Genomic DNA, 17,412 nt, shown 5'->3' on the forward strand with positions numbered 1-17,412 from the left:
TGCACATTCCTCACTTGCTAGATCTGCAAATAAAAGCGAAAATACACAAAATTATCAATTTGTTAGTTTTCTTCCAGACAAGAAATTGGTGATCTGATTTAAGCATTGACATGGACTCAGAACATTGAATTATCTGTCTTTTTGAGCAATTGTAATACAACAGAACACCATTTGGGAATATATAAAACATAATTTGGGATCAAATCACATATTTTACATGGCTCCCTTCAGAGTTGTTTATTAACCATCATTCAGGGAAGAGTTGCAGGGGACAGGAGAAAATAAGAATGTGGCTATTTGAAAGCTATAAAAAAAAAAGATTGTTACACATTTTTTTTAAAGTAGCATTCATGCTAGAAATGGATGTTGATCTGAAATAGTATCTAGACCTATTAGTTTATACATTAGTATCCAGACATTTATTCTATCCTTCAGCTCTAAATTTGAGTCGATTTACAAATGTAGGCCTACTACTGTGCTTAGCCTTCACCGGACCCTTTTTGAAGTGTGGAGTCCTGCTGGAGTAAGCGCATAATTGGCATCTCTGGAATATCCCTTATTTTGATATACTGCCAAGAGAATTGTAGAATATAGGAAACAGCAGAGCTAAATTCTATATTGCCTTTAAAATCAAACCTTTATGGGCTTACTGTTGGCCTTTGTCATGATGACGTGTGTGTGTAGTGGTGGGCAACCCCAGACAACTGATCCCAGGCCAGATTTGTCATTATGCACTGTGCAGACCAGTTTGGGTTAAATGTGGAAGTGGGGAGATCTGAATAATCTGAAACCAGCTTTTACAAGCAGACCATGATGGTTCTGAAGCCATTTTCATCATGGATAATGCCTTAGGAATACCCCCATCTTGCGTAGTTGTGTCAAGTTACAAATTGTGGGGCTACGCACATATTTTTGCTACGCAAGTACGCACAACGGCATTTTTTTGTCGCGTACTTGCATAGGGGATACATTTTGCTTTAGACACATTGTAGCTCATAAACAACCCAACTTCCTTTTTCTCAGACATGACTGTCCCATCCCGGTGTGTCCCGTGACAGTCATTGAGGTGGCTGGGTTCAGGTTGTGACAGACGTCCCCTATCAGATGACCACCCACACAAAGGGCTGAACTTGCACCCTTCATCATCCTGACCCAATTAGGCTACTCACTCACTTTCCCCGAGCAGCAGTTTAAAACATTCATGAGTGTGTCTTGTTTTTTTTGTTGAACAGCCGTATTTATCTGGACCTGTAAGTAGATCCTCTCCATCTGCCTTCTTCCTAAGTGAGGTTCAGTGTGGGAGGTAGTGCTTCATGGAAGTTCCTGTGGTCACAGGTCAGTGTGTTTCTCTCTATGTAGGCTTGCTATCCTCCCTCCGCTCAAACTGCAGACGATTTTCTACTACTGTGTGTGTGTGTGTGTGTGTGTGTGTGAGTGTGAGAGCTTTCCATAGTCTCAAAATACTTCCTCTTCCGGTCTCTTTTTGTTGCAGTTGCCTATAAACACAGGACAGGACTATTGAAAGCCAAGTCCCTGATGGGCTTTGTGAAATGACACACTGGTTCTGCTCCTTGAAACGGAACGCAGCACTGAAGTAGCCATTTCAAATGGTTATCTTTTTCCTCCCTGCTCAAACTCTCATTCTGTGTAGGTAGGCCTATAAGGCTCTTTCATAGAAGGCATGTGTGTCAGACAAAAGAGAGGTCAGCTCTCTGAAGAGCTAGGCTATACCTGCCAGTGTCCCCCCCCCCCCCCCCCCCCCCCCCCCCACAGCACACCCTATTCACACAGAAGTCTAAATCAAGCCACAAGCTCAAAACTCCTCCTGCAGCTTGCCAGTGGCTGCTCCTCCACCACTCATTATTCCCTTATTTTTAGCTTGGAGGTTTTTAGATCAGAAAAAAAGTTGGTTGTCATGATGTAACGGTAGCTGTATAGGAATTGCTGCAGAGTGAGAGGGTGGGAGAGATTCTCATTTACTCAGCCGTAATGCATCATTCAAACTGCCATGAAACAGCTAAAATTAGCTGACTCTTTAATTTTTTTTTTTATAGTTGTAACTTTTCTCCCAGGAGTGCAAGAGGTGTAGCCTAATGGAGGGGATTGGCATTTACAGCTAGGCTACATTCAGGGTAGGGTAAATGGACAATGCGACGGGCTATCTGTTATGTGTGGACTGACTGGGGTTCATTCTTCTACCGTGTGAGTACTAGTTTTAAATTCATCTGCTTCTTTTTCCCCCATGAGCTCCCCATTTTCTGTTAGGATTTGTTGTTGTTGTGGGAGAATGCCATACGGTTGGGCACGTATCCCCAGCCACTTTGAAGACGATATTCAAAGCATGGCGTCTGTCTGAATGCACAAAACGTTCGTCCAGGCCTGGATATGTAGCCACTCCGTTTATTGGGATGATGACGATTATAATCGCTGGCTCTCGAAGGACGTGTTCGCCCTCTCGTTAACACTTTGAGACAATGGAGGCAGCTATAGGAACCGTCACTCATTCGCAGGGCTGCGTCATTTTCCCTCAACCACTATTGTCTGTGAAGGAGTTTCTTAATGACCTCTACTGTGTGCTTCCTTTCTCCTTCAAGACTTAAAATGAAGCCTACGTCACCTCGATTCTATCATTGACACAACTATCCCAAACAGTATTTTGGTGAATCTCCTTATCCGTCATGCCCCTTGCTACACTTGAGCCGGGCTCTCTGTCTGTGGCCATGTGCCCTTCATCTAGTCTCCCTGTACACTCCTTCCTCCCACCCCCCACCCATACATCAGTCCCTTTCTTCCCAGCATTAGTAATCCCTGTGTTTATTTAGATTTTTTTTTTTTTGGTGGTGTGTTTTTGTGTCAGTCTTCGGGAGACACCAGCAGCCACCGACTAGCCTACAGGGTAGTTTCTTACCGTCTTGAATTTAGAGCGCACAAGGAATTGTGCACAGGCCTAGTTGCGGCCCAGTTTTGTTGGAAAGGGCAGGAAAAAACACTGATAGTGCTACGTAAGAAAAGGGAGTGTGTACTTTGCCTCTCAGTCGTAAAGGAAGTTAAAGCAAAGTGGAAAAAACACATCACGTAATCTTGTTTGCTTATGCCTTTGCTGCTTATGCCCTTTTAATAAGGTCAGTCAAGAAACGAACTACGTGTGTGTCTACCCTGCACYGTGACTGGCCTCCTGTGAAGGGCGTCCAGGAGACACGGCTCACTTAGCAGTGCAAAATGAAGGACCAGGCGGCATCATAGGTTAGGCCTTTCTAACCCAGGGTCACCGACGTTCCTGTGTTTGGCAGACACTCTGAGTGACGTCTCTGAGGAGGAGCCTGTTTGCACGTGTGTGCTGTAGGTTCACCAAGGCGTCAGGTTTGACGTGTCAACCACACTAGTGTAGTTCTGAACGAAACTGAAGTACTGTATACTGTACTGTATACTGTCCTTGATTCTCAGAGGGGGACGGCCGGGAGCTGAAGACGGATGGAAAGAAAGTGTGAGAGAAGTGAAGCTTGCCAGTTAAATGAGCAGCAGAAGTGACACCATACACTTCCAAGTCATGGTTGCAGGCTCAAAGTGGAATAATGGCGTGACTCACATTTAGCGAACGGGCACAGCTGTTCTGACAGCGACTGTAATAGACTCCTGGACTGAAGTAATTCTAAAAGACCCACTGTGCTGTTTTTTTCCCTCACAGCTTTGCTGGAGCGGCCTCTGAAAAAAGGCCTCCGTTTTCCTTTGAACGTCCAATGTCCCACAACCTTTCACCAGTCCTGGTTCCCTCCTCTGGCATTTTTAAAACACTCTCTCTATCAGTAGCTCCTATTCTACATTTTCTGGTTGTTATAAACCAGACTTTAAAAATGATATCCAAGTGTTATATCAAAGTTAGCTGGCCAACTGATTGACTCTCTGTGAAGTCCCTGGCTGTGGTTCAACATGGAACATGTTTGGCAGGGCCCAGTGCCACATGCTCAGCCTCAGTCACTCATTTCTGGGCCTGTCCCTGGCCTACACATAGACACAGCCCCCTGGCCTAGAGCATACCTGCAGATAGATATAGACACCCTAGATCTGCTATGCATTACTGCAGTCTGCACCTCTACATAACAATGTGTGCATTTGATGGCGTTTCACTGCTGAAGTTGGAGTAGGCTATTGCAGTTATGCTGGTCATGTCCTACTGTTCAGTTGACTATTGGTAAGTACACTAAGGATAAGTGTAGTAGCCAATTCAAATGCATTCCTCTTTCTTGAGCTATACAACCGAATTTTGTTCACATTCGCGACCGTCTCAAGCCATGTACGGGAGTGGACTGTATGTCCTGACTTTGGCCTCAGCACGATTGCAGCACTAAATGACAGTATTGATGATAGGATTGTACTCAGTCGAAGTTGGAGCATTTCAGTCACGCAGGTCAACATGAAAAGTCTACATGYCATTTTTTTTGTCTGTAGGTCCTTTCAGGTTTCATATTTCATGCCATGTTTACCAAAGGCAGTCAGTAATGCATCCGTTTAACCACAGGTAGACAGAAAAAAAAGTGTATCTACAGTGCATTCGGGAATTATTCAGACCCCTTCAATTTTTCCAAATTTTTGTAACGTTAAAGCCTTATTCTAAAATTGATAATTATTTTTTCCCCCTCATCAATCTACAGACAATACCCCATAATGACAAAGCAAAAACAGGTGTTTAGACATTGTTCCTAATTTATAAAAAATAAATTATATTACATTTATATAAGTATTCAGACCCTTTACTCAGTACTTTGTTGAAGCACCTTTGGCAGCGATTACAGCATCGAGGCTGTATTGTATTTGGGTTGTATTGTATTTGGGGAGTTTCTCCCATTCTTCTCTGCAGATCCTCTTAAGCTCTGTCAGGTTGGATGGGGAGCGTCACTGCACAGCTATTTTCAGACCTCTCCAGAGAGGCTGGGCCKCTCAAGGACATTCAGAGACTCGTCTGGAGCAGGATTTCTGTACTTTCTGTAAGAATCTTTCTGTACTTTGCTCCATTCATCTTTCACTCGATCCTGACTAGTCTCCCAGTCTCTGCCTCTGAAAAACATCCCCACTACATGAAGCTGCCACCACCATGCTTCCCCGTAGGGTTGTTGACAGTTTTCCTCCAGACGTGACGCTTGGCATTCAGGCCAAAGAGTTCAATCTTGGTTTCATCCGACCAGAGAATCTTGTTTCTCATGGTCTGAGATTCCTTTTGGTGCCTTTTTGGCAAACTCCAAGCGGGCTGTCATGTGCCTTTTGACTGAGTGGCTTTCGTCTGGCCACTCTACCATAAAGGCCTGATTGGTGGAGTGCTGTAGAGATGGTTGTCCTTCTGGAAAGCTCTGTCAGAGTAACCATTGGGTTTTTGGTCACCTCCCTGACCAAGCCCCTTCTCCCCCGATTGCTCAGTTTGGCTGGGTTGGGCAGCTGTAGGAAGAGTATTGGTGGTTCCAAACTTCTTACATTTAAGAAAGGCGAAGGCCACTGTTCTTGGGGACCTTCAATGCTGCAGACATTTTTTGGTACCCTTCCCCAGATCTGTGCCTCAACACAATCCTGTCTTGGAGTTCTACGGACAATTCCTTCAACCTAATGGCTTGGTTTTTGCTCTAYCGTGCACTGTCAACTGTGGGACCGTATATAGACAGGTGTGTGCCTTTCCAAATCATGTCCAGTCAATTGAATTTACCACAGGTGGACTCCAGTCAAGTTGTAGAAACATCAAGGATGATCAATGGAAACAGGATGCACCTGAGKTCAATTTCAAGGCTCATAGCGCAGGTTCTGAATACATATGTAAATAAGGTATCTGTTTTATTTTCTAATAACCTGTTTTCACTTTTTCATTGTGGGGTATTGTGTGTAGATTGAGATTTTTTAAAATTTGAATCCATTTTCGAATAAGGCTGTAACGTATCTGTGGAAGAAGTCAAGGGGTCTGAATACTTTCCGAGTGCACTGTAAGTAGCTTTTCCAAAATGCATACTTCCTCTAGCTCATTGCAAAGTGGTTTGTGAAGCGCTGAGGAAGACTGCCTTCCGTTGCCAATTGCTGCGTTCATTTGCTCGTCGGAACTAGGAATCTCTGAATTTGCTAACCGGTTGTAATACATGTGCCACATTCAATCAGTTGGCAAGTTGAACATTTCAGAGTTTCGTAGTTCTGACTGGCACGCGAACGTGGCATATGCATTTGCTGTTTGAGAAGCTGTAGCATCAGCTCTCGTGCCGTCTGGCAGGTTTTCCGCTCAAAGGCTCTGTGTCTATATGCTGTAAATGAAATGCATAACTAATATAATGGACACGCACCAATATGTGACAAACCACTTTTTGTAAAAAAACAAATTCAAGAATGATAGATTGAGACAGACATTCCCATTCTGCCCAATTAGTCTAGTCCAGTCCCGGGAGCTGTGTCCCTGTACGGCCTTGTCTTCATCAGGACTGAGTGGAGCTTAGAATATAGCAGCCTCTCTAGTGATTGTGATTGTTGTCCTCAGCTAGCCTGCCCACTCAGGCACTGACAGAGGGCTCTTACTGTTCCCCATGAGAGCTCCCCAAAATACCCCTGATCAGTCACACACACACACACACACACACACACACACACACACACACACACACACACACCCCAACCGGCATCTAGACTAGCCCATGCACCCCATCACCCCTTTCCCAACCAGCCAGCGTTTCAAATAGAAACACACAGTTCGTGCTCGAGCTCCTGCTAAGCACTCTCAGTATAACAGAGCTGTCATTCTGCAGCCGTATGACGTTCTCTCTTTTTTAAAATAGACCTGGCTACACCAGACTAGTTAGCTGAACCACCCTATCCCCTATAAAGTACACTGCTTTTGACCAGGGTTCATATACCCCCTGGTAAAACCGGACGATGTAGGGAATACGGTGCAATCAGTAATTAATCCCGTCTCCTTTTTATAGCCCCCTGAAATGCAGTACAGCTGCATACAGCTTTGGGAGAGGTTTATGTAGCCCAGGGGTGTCAAATATATGGCCTGCGGTTTATGACTATTTTTTTTCTTCTCGAAATTAGTGAGAAAAAAGAAATATAACCAAGATACATCATACAGAAAGCCACTGAAATAAAGTATTTGTCAAACCTGGGCTTTAGCCTGCCTGGATGGTAGATGGGCAGATTTTGCACCAGGCAAGCTCAATCAAGCCCAGCTAAAGTATTTGAAATCATATCAAATAGTATTTGAACCCAGTCTGGTTTGTATGTGTGAGGCTGTGGCTGCAGCCCAGCCAATGCAGTATGTAGGTCATCTGGCCAGCCAGAAATCCTGATGTCGGAGGAATGAGGGGGAGGTGAGAGAGGAATGGATAGTGAGAGAGGGGGAGGATGGATGAAGAGGGAGGGAGAGAGAGAGAAAATCAAGAGGAGTTTAATCTGTGCCATCATGTAGAAACAGCTGGCTCACCAGTCAATCTTATCATCTCCCTCTCAAAACTCGAACACACACACATATTGCAGAGCCACACGTATGAGCTTGAGCTGCTAGTCATCTGACGTATCCCATCAGGGTGTGCCAGACGGTACTTTCCCTAACAGCGGTGTGGTGTTGTGATGGTCATAGGACTGACCGACAGCGGGGACAATAGGTCAGGGGATCAGCTGCTTTTTAAATGTTTATTTAACCTTTTATTTAACTAGGCAAGTCCAGTAAAGAACCATTTCTTATTTTACAATGATGGCCTACCACGGCGAAACCCTCCCCTAACCCGGACGGCTCTGGGCCAATCGTGCGCCGCCCGGTGGGACTCCCGATCACGGCCGGTTGTGATACAGCCCGGGATCGAACCAGGGTCTGTAGTGAGGCCTCTAGCACTGAGATGCAGTGCCTTAGACCGCTATGCCACTCGGGAGTTAAAGGAAGTGCCCGACATGGGGCACGGACCTACGACACTGAGATTAAGAGTCTCATGCTCTACCGACTCACCAATCTCAACTGTTTTTGTATGTTGGAGTTTATCCTACCAGACCACTCAACATTGTGTGGACAATGGAGCCTATTTCAAGTCATTCATAATTCACATTTGTTGCAAAATTCCCTATATTAGTGCCCTATGGGTCAAAAGTAGTGCTCTGTATAGGAAGTAGGGTGCCATTAGGGACATAGCCAATGCCATCATAGTCCTGCTAGTGGTGTATGCCGTTTGGGAGCTGTTGAACAGCCTAATTCTCAGTCCTGTACCTAGACTACTAATGTATTCTTTTTTGGGGGGGGCGTGGGGATTGAAGATTGGATCTAACATGGATACACATTTTTAAACTAAATGCCTGGAGCCCCGGCTGCAATGCCAGCTTAACATTCAGGCTATGTTATCATGACGAAGTAGGCCTATATATTGTCTACAGGGAAGGGACAATGACTGTTTGTCAGCAGCAGAACAGATTCAAGTCAAGTGAAGACTAGTTAGATTGTTTTGGCGGCTAACTAGCTGTTTCATCTAGGCTACATTCCCTATGATCAGCTGATAGCCCACACCAGTAGTGGTTGCTTGCTTAGCCTATGATAAGTAATCATATATTTCATTGTCACACACCGGATAGGCACAATGAAATGTGTTGTTTTACGGGGTCAGCCATAGTAGTACAGCGCCCCTGGAGCAAATTAGGGTTAAGTGCCTTGCTCAAGGAAACATCTTTTCACCTTGACCTACTACTATATGTGATGAGTGATTTTTGTAGAAAAGTAAAGGGGCAATGTGCAGGTGCTACATACATTTTTWGGACTGATACATTAACGATATGTACCCATTTAATTATTGAGGAATATCACTTATAAACGCCTCATGAGTTTAGCTCAACTGTCGTAACCCATCAGAGCCCCAAATATACGCTTGTTTTACTTCAGTGTTTTTAGAAACAATGTAAAATGGAGGCCACTGTGTTCTTGGGGACATTCAATGCTGCAGAAATGTTTTGGTACCCTTCCTCAGATCTGTACTTCGACACAATCCTGTCTCGGCGCTCTACAGACAATTCCTTTGACCTCGTGGCTTGGTTTTTGCTCTGACYTGCACTGTCAACTGTGGGACCTTATATAGACAGGTGTGTGCCTTACCAAATCATGTCCAATCAATTAGATTTACCACAGGTGGTTTCTACAACTTTGAGTCCATCTCAAGGATGATCAATGGAAACAGAATGCACCTGAGCTCAATTTCGAGTCTCATAGCAGAGTCCCTGAATATTTATGTAAATAAGGTATTTCTGTAGATMTTTTGTTGTTGTAATAAYTTTGCAAAAATGTCTACAAACCTATTTTCACTTAGTCATTATTGAGTGTTGTGTGTAGATTGAAAAAACATTCCATTTTAGATTAAGGCTGTAACGGAACAAAATGTGGGAAAAGTCAAGGGGTCTGAATACTTTCCAAATACATTGTAGTTAGTTTTCTAGAAACCTACCTACAGTCCACTTAGCTAAGGTAGTGACCTCAGACTGATGGTGGTAGTCAGCTAACTTACCTCCAGCAGTTTCAAGCTAGCTAATGTCATTTTTTTTWATCGACTATCAATCAGATGGGTAGCCTAGCAAATATAGCTTTTCGATTTCTCCTCGCATGTAAAGCTGCCTGATACATTAATAGCAACTGGCAAGCTGTATCATGAATAAGTCAGAAGCCAGCTAGCAATTCTAAGTTCTTGCCTTTTTTTWWATTTTATTTTTTACCAACAAAAGTCATGTCCACTTATAAAAGAGACTTAACTTCGAGCAGATRATTTTAGTTTTATTCTAGGACTCCAAGCCTAAGAGTAATAGCTACTTGTTTGTAGAACCTGTGTCTTCACCAGATGTCGTCCCCAGTCAGCTCCCACAGTCTTCACCTGAACGAGTGTCACAGGCAAAATCATAGGCTGCGTCGTGTACTTGAGGGGGCGTTATTTGTCAGCGCACGTGCTTCACCTTTTTTACGCATTAGCAGCCCGGGGGGGGGAATGACAGCTTTTTAAATGTTTTATTATTGCCATCTACAAGGGGTGTATATTCTATTTATATTGGCTAATTTTAAACTTAACATGGCCTTTCAATGTCTGCTTTTTATTTATTTTTACCCATTTAACAATAGGTACCCTTCTTTGAGGGATTGGAAAACCTCCCTGGTCTTTATGGGTGAATCTGTGTTTGAAATTCACTGCTCGACTGCGGGACCTTTTAGAGATGATTGTTTGCGTGGGGTACAGAGATGATGTAGTCATTCAAAAAATCATGTTAAACACTATTTATTGCGCACAGAGTGAGTTCATACAACTTATTATGTGACTTGTTTAGCAAAATTGTACTCCTGAACTTATTCAGGCTTGCCACAACAAAGGGGTTGAATACTTATTGGCTCAAGACATTTTAGCTTTTCATTTCGAATTCATTTGGGAAAAATGTCTCAAAACAATTCCACTTTGACATGATGGGGTATTTAAAGTCAGGCTGTAAAACAACAAAATGTGGGAAAAATCCAGGGGTGTGAATACTTTCTGAAGGCACTGTATGTATAGGCTGCATTTGGATTACTGTTACAATGCAATTTAGGTTGTTATAATTGGATTCGTTATGCCATTTTTTTGTATTTTTTTTATTATTAATGTACGTGTTTGACATTTTACTGCATTGTTAGGAGCTAGTAACATAAGCATTTCGCTGCGCCCACGACAACATCTACTAAACTGTGTACGTGACCAGTAAACTTTGATTTGATGTGATTGGCTGATTGTTACCGTGTAGCAACAATGGATCATGTGACTCGAAACGTCAAACTGTGGCTATGCATTCTAAGAATACTTCCGTCTCTCCCCTCCTATTTGACACTATTGATAGGAAGTCTCTTTGACACTACTGATCGTTGACGATCCCGTCTCCCACGGGTCCTCCTTTCTCCGTCCCTCCGATTTGTGAGCAGTGTGAGTATTAATGGTACGGTTGGAACACGACGCCTAACTGTGCCTGTCCCAAAGCACTTGGACGTTTAATTGCCTGTTCCTTCCTGTGGCGGAGGTCCAGCTGTGGCTTTCCTTCGCTGCAGTCGTCTCCATTACACACCCAGGCAGACTAGAGTTACTGCAGCAAAATGCCAGACGCTGTCCCCTCGCACTCAAGACATACACACGCTAATACACAACCTATAACTCGGCYCACGTATAACGCGGCATAGGCTAAGTGACTGTGTAAGAGTGCATGTCATCGTCAGTACTCACTGCCTCCTCTCTCTCCTGTGTATGTGTGTTAGAGAGAGCTGGGATTGGTCGGTATAGCATTCCCCCCCCCCCACTGTAGCATGAGCTTGTATAATCCCCCTTAGCGAGGAAAAGCAGACGGACACAGCCACGAAACACACACACAAGCAATAATTCCCCTGCCCTCCAACTGTTTTTGTCGAGATTGGGTCTGCCAAAAGGTCTCGGCGTCTGGGCTGGTATGGGAAGTGGGTCTGTCCTRTCTGTCTGACGTTGGCCTGCCGCCGTGTCTGTGGGCTGTTGTGTAACAATCGAAATAACAGGCTCTCTGCTGCTGCTCTGCAACCCACCCTACACACACTCTTTCTTACTCTCTCTCTCGCTCTCCTCTGTCACACACACACACACACACACACACACACACACACACACACTGCAGCAGCAACGGGAGACTATTTATAGACCAACCCAGCTCGGGGAAATTTGGGGAAGGCTAAATTCTCCCACTCTCTTTCATTTGCTCTCCCTGTCCCCCTCTCTCGCTGTCCCTCTTCCTCGCGTCTTTCTCCCTCTCCCCTATGCCTCACACACACTAAAACACATAAATTTATATGCTAAGGTTTGAACAGCAAAAAAAAGCAGTTGTGTGATGGTCTAGCTCAAAAGCTGTGTGGTCAGGCAGTTGCACCACATATCTACGTTATAGATCACATTTGTACTCTGAATGTGTTGTAGCTGTGGCCTTTCGATGCGTCTTTTCTCAGCAACTGTGCTCTCGTTCAGAGAGAGAGACCGGAGCAAGAGAGACCGAGAAAGAGCGGGATGTGAGGGGGCAGAGAGGAAGTGCAGATAGGGGATGGGAGTGTGAGTGGATTGAGCGATTTAAGTGGTAGAGGGCACCTTTTCTTTGAGAAAGAGGAAAACGAGAGAGCCATGAACGGCTTGAGTTGTAGACCTCCAGCGAGCCTAGGCCTATATATATATAATGATCCTACTGAATCCCCATAGATCAGTGCTCTTCGACTCGTTGTGGAACGCCACATGGAGGAAGAAAGAAGAGCAGCAGGGAGGGGCTGGAGAGAGTGAGCTCGTGTCTGTCCCATTGTGCTCTCTATACTTCCCTTTCGATGTTCACTGCAAATCAAGGCTAAGGTGGATGCAATACCACTACACTGCCCAAGCCTAGCCGACCTATCCAGACCTTTCAGATCTGAAAACATTGAATGTTTAGGGCCAAGGGGAAGCAGTAGGGATTGGTACGTTGTTTCATTCATTATCGATACACGTGCAGACCTCACTATCCCTAGGGATGCAACTGCTGCTCCTACATAGCATTACATGTTTACATTTGAGTAATTTAGCAGGCGCTCTCATCCAGAGCGAATTACAGAAGCAATTAGGGTTAAGTGCCATCGACAGATTTTTCACCTAGTCGGCTCGGTGATTCGAACCAGCGACCTTTCGCTCTTAACCGCTAGACTACCTGCCGCCCCTACGTCACAGTTAAAGCCAAACGAAGGAGTGAGTAGTGTGTCATTTATGGACCAACCCTCTTTGGGCGTTAAGGGTCAGACCCTGGGCCAGTGAACTCTGTGTCTTGTTGGCTGAGGTCTACCTTTCCTCTCTAAACATGGCGAGCCTGGTGACTGTCATGCTCTGTGTGGAGTGGCGATGATGTCAGCCAATCGGTGACGGAGAGCCTGTCTGCCACAGACTGGCAATTGTATAGACGGTCGGTCGCATAGACTGGCATTGTGATACGGCCACATTGTGTGGACAGGCTGACGTAGCATAGCTGAGTCGAGCACGGTTCTCTGAAAGTCCAGAACAGTGAGGTGGGAGGAAGCGTCATGAGGGAGAGAGAGAAACCGTAYAAATAGATATGGAAGAGACTAAAAGACGGAAGGGCACTACATGTGAAAGCTGACTTTTTAAAATATGAAACGGTGCTGAAGGTGACGTTTTGGGTATCAGTTTTGTCTGGACAGCACACCAACGCACAACTGAAAATGAAACGTAACACATTTTCACCTCGCTGGAACACTCGTCTTCGTGTTACCCCTGCTCTGTAGACTAGTCGCTTTTTCAAAATGTTGTACTCGTGTGGTGGTTTAGAAAAATGACCAACCTTAAGTCGAGTATTTGATCGAAATCTAATGGTCTGGATTACTCGTCATGCGGTGCTTTACTATTTTTCACCATTATAGTATTTACAACTTTTAGTATTTACAACATACTAGGCTGTTTTTGTCATCTGGATTGACTAGAGTGAGTAACAAGTCTCTCTCCTCTCTCCACTCCCCCCCCCCAGAGGAAGAGTAGGCAGCAGACAGGATGAAGGAGGAGAACTTGTTTCATCGGAGGATGTCGCTGTCTCCCAACGCCACCTCTCCCTCCCCTCCTAAGATCGACCACCGCTCTCTGACCCGCAACTTGTCTTACGGAGGAGAAAGCGAGCTCTTCCCGCTCAACCCAGGTAAGGCTGGTGTATTTTCACTGTACACTAATGAATACACCCTTTGATATATATACTCCACCAGACGTTTCCGTAGCCACCTTGTGACTTCACCACGCACCGCACAGAGATTTTAATGCGTGCACTAGGTTATACCTTTACGCTAGCGCCAGGGACGTATTGTTGAGAAGAATGTTTGGTGAAGTATAAACCCTAGTGGTCACCTTTCAGTCCCAGCAGGTTACCACTAGAAATGACTGTAAACGAGTCTATCCAGGGATTTGACATTGAGCTCTTCCAGACTTTTACCTGTCTGGCAAGTCGAGAGCATTTTTTACTTTCATAAACATTTTTTGTTACTTGTCCAGTTTATTGGGGAACGACATCTAGAGCATGCACACATTGCAGTTGTCTGTTTGTCCAAATGCCTGCCTGCTCTCTCCAATCTGCTCTGTCTGATTGTGTATGTGTCCTGTTTGCAGGTATGGAGTCAGAAGGGAATGGTCTGTCCATGATGAGTGACGAGCTCAGCCCCGCCCAGTCGCCTAGCAGCAAGGTAAGAAGACCACTTCTGATTGGACCTCTGTGTAACAATATCAGGTGGGTTTCCCGATATTGATGGATCTTTAGGATGAGTGGTCAGTTTTGCCAGTTTTCCCAAACCACCTTGTTAATCACATGCTTGCTGTTCTGGGATCAGCCTCCTCTACCCAAATGTCAATCTTTTTATTTTGTGTGTGTTTATTTTTGTGCACTGCCTAGTGGGTCTCCCGGTCACGGCCCGGCTGTGACACAGCCTGGGATCAAACCCGGGTCTGTAGTGACGCCTCAAGCACAGCCATGCAGTGCCTTAGATCACTGCGCCACTCAGGAGGCCTCCAATCTTAATATGACTATACAATGGAGACACTGGACCAGTTCTGAAAAACTGCATTGTCATATGCCAATATTGAGGCGCTCGCTTTTAATGTGTCCTGAACAAAAATATAAACACAACATGCAACAATTTCCAAGATTTTACTAAGTTACAGTTCATATAAGGAAACCAGTCAATTTATATAAATTCATTAAGCCCTAATCTATGGATTTCACATGACTGGGAATACAAATATGTGTCTGTTGTTCACAGATACCTTAAAGTTAGGGTTATTTATCGGAAAACCGGTCAGTATCTCGTGTGACCATTCACCTCATGCAGGGCGACAACTCCTTTCGCATAGAGTTGATCTGGCTGTTGATTGTGGCCTGTGGAATGTTGTCCCACTGCTCTTCAATGGCTGTTGGAAGTTGCTGGATATTGGCGGGGTCGTACACATTGATCCAGCGCATCCCAAATTAGTGCAATGGGTGACATTTCTGAGTACAGATTCTTGCGACATGGCAATTTATCATTATCGTGATAAAACATGAGGTGATGGCGGCAGATGAATGGAACTGCACGGTATCTCTGTACATTGAAATTGTCATCAATAAAATGCAATTGTGTTTGTTGTCCGTAGCTTATGCCTGCTCATACCATAACCCCATGGGCACTCGGCTCACAACATTGACATCAACAAATCCCTCGCCCACACAACGCCATACATGTGGTACTGCCAAATTCTGTAAAACGACATGGTAGAGAAATTAACATTCAATTGTCTGGCAACAGCTCTGGTGGACATTCCTGCGGTCAGCATGCTAATTACATTCTCCCTCTGTGGCATTGTGTTGTCACAAAACTGCACATTTTAGAGCAGCATTCTATTGTCCCCAGCACAAGGTGCACCTGCATAATGATCATTCTGTTTAATCAACTTCTTGTTATGCCACAACTGTCAGGTGTATGGAGTATCTTGGCAAAGGAGAAATGCTCATTTACAGGGATGTAAACAAATTTGTGCGCAACATTTTAGAGAATCAAGCTTTTTGTGCTTACGGAACATTTCTGGTATCTTTTATTTCAGCTTTTCAAACATGGGACCAACACTTTACATGTTGCGTTTATATTTTTGTTCAGTGTACAGTAGATGCAAAGCTTTTCATGAACCTCAACACACAAGTTTGTTTAGACAATTTAGAAATGGGCTTACATACAATGTTTTAAAATAAATATTATCTTATTAGAATTCCCGATTTTATAATTGCCATGCTTGTTTCAGAAAGTGAATCATTTTATTCAAGGCTATTCATTGTTTAGTCTAACGAATGTAGGTGGCAATTCGCTGATTCTAGGTTATATCCGTCATACATTGCATCAGCACAAAACACAGCACTTATTCCGAGCATTTCTTTTCTGTGATGACTCATCAATGATAGCAGTTCCCGTCGATCATTAAGTGTTTCCAGCAGCACTGTGGCCAGGTTAAGGTCATGTCCTCTCCCATTGCCCCCGACACACACACACACACACACACACACACACACACACACACAGATCTGTGTATGGAGTGATTCCGAACTACATTGAATATCTATGGGGCTTTGACCCATCTCCCACCCAACACCCCTCGTAACTCCAGAGACAATAGCGGACTCAACACAACACAGTCACACACAGCTCTCTACCGAACACTCTAAAACACTCCCGAGTGCCAGTGTGTGAAGGCTCACTTCAGAAATGCAGTGTGGATGTGATTCATGGATAAACAGCAGACATAGTCAGGTCCAATAGGGGTTAAAATGATTGCCGCTACTTTTTTCAAAACCTTTTTCTAGAATGTTTTATGAGATTGGAGAACACATTGGGAGGGATCTTAGACCATTCCTCCATACAGATTTTTTCCAGATCCTTGATATCCATCGTCTGGTCTTATGGACGTCCCTCTTCAATTCAAACCATAGGTTTTCAACAGGGTTCAAGTCCGGAGACTGATATAGGCATTGCAAAATGTTGATTTTGTGGTCAATTAACCATTTCTTTGTGGATTTTGATGTGTGCCTGGGGTTATTGTGGTGCTGGAAGATGCACTTGCGGCCAAGCTTCCGCCACGTGGCAGAGGCATCCAGGTTTTTGTCTTGAGGTAACTGTTCAGTGTTTCCAGATTTGATAAAATATGATGAATTAAAATGAGTGAAATAGTTTCACTTCCAAAAAATGGTAATGGTAATTAAGTATGTTTTAAGTAGCTTTACCATTTCCTCATAGAACAGGACGTCATGTTGGCTCACTGGCTGAGCTGGCCAATCAGCGGTCTACTCTATTTTTAATGACCGGTATACAGTGCATTAAAGTATTCAGACCCCTTCACTTTTTCCACATTTTGTTACGTTACAGCCTTACTCTAAAAATGATTACATAATTTTTTCCCCCTCAATCTACACACAATATCCCATAATGACAAAGAAAAAACTGTTTTTTAGAAGTTTTTGCAAATGTATATACAGTACCAGTCAAACGTTTGGACACACCTACTCATTCAAGGGTTTTTCTTTGTCTTACTATTTTCTACATTTGTGAATAATAGTGAAGACATCAAAACTATGATATAACACATATGGAATCATGTAGTAACCAAAAAAGGGAGATTCTTATAAGTAGCCACCCTTTGCCTTGATTACAGATTTGCACACTTGGCATTCTCTCAACCAGCTTCATGAGGAATGCTTTTCCAACAGTCTTAAAGCTGTTACTTTTAGCTACTTTGAAGAATCTCAAATACAATATATTTTGATTTGTTGAACACTTTTTTGGTCACTACATGATTCCATATGTGTTATTTCATAGTTTTGAATTCTTCACTATTCTTCTACAATTCTACCTGTATTTGGGCAATGCCAGGT

The 17,412-nt window shown here is 44.0% G+C and overlaps 1 protein-coding gene across 5 annotated transcripts in view; it reads left to right on the forward strand.

The window, feature by feature from the left end:
- The window catches only part of osbpl5 (oxysterol binding protein-like 5), a 103,954-nt gene that overhangs the window by 30,260 nt on the left and 56,282 nt on the right, over window positions 1-17,412 (forward strand). For 2 of the 5 annotated variants that reach the window (XM_023984715.2, XM_023984718.2), the window contains 2 exons: window positions 13,507-13,671; window positions 14,133-14,206. In XM_023984715.2, the coding sequence (XP_023840483.1) occupies window positions 13,530-13,671; window positions 14,133-14,206 (216 nt within the window). In that variant the 5' untranslated portion in view covers window positions 13,507-13,529. Of the gene's footprint in view, window positions 1-1,232; window positions 1,336-1,963; window positions 2,203-10,839; window positions 10,923-13,506; window positions 13,672-14,132; window positions 14,207-17,412 lie in introns of those variants that run through there. The other 3 variants (XM_023984716.2, XM_023984717.2, XM_023984719.2) reach the window with 3 other exon arrangements.

The sequence above is a fragment of the Salvelinus sp. IW2-2015 genome, linkage group LG4q.1:29 (genome assembly GCF_002910315.2).
Source record: "Salvelinus sp. IW2-2015 linkage group LG4q.1:29, ASM291031v2, whole genome shotgun sequence".
Classification (NCBI taxonomy): Eukaryota; Metazoa; Chordata; class Actinopteri; order Salmoniformes; family Salmonidae; genus Salvelinus; species Salvelinus sp. IW2-2015.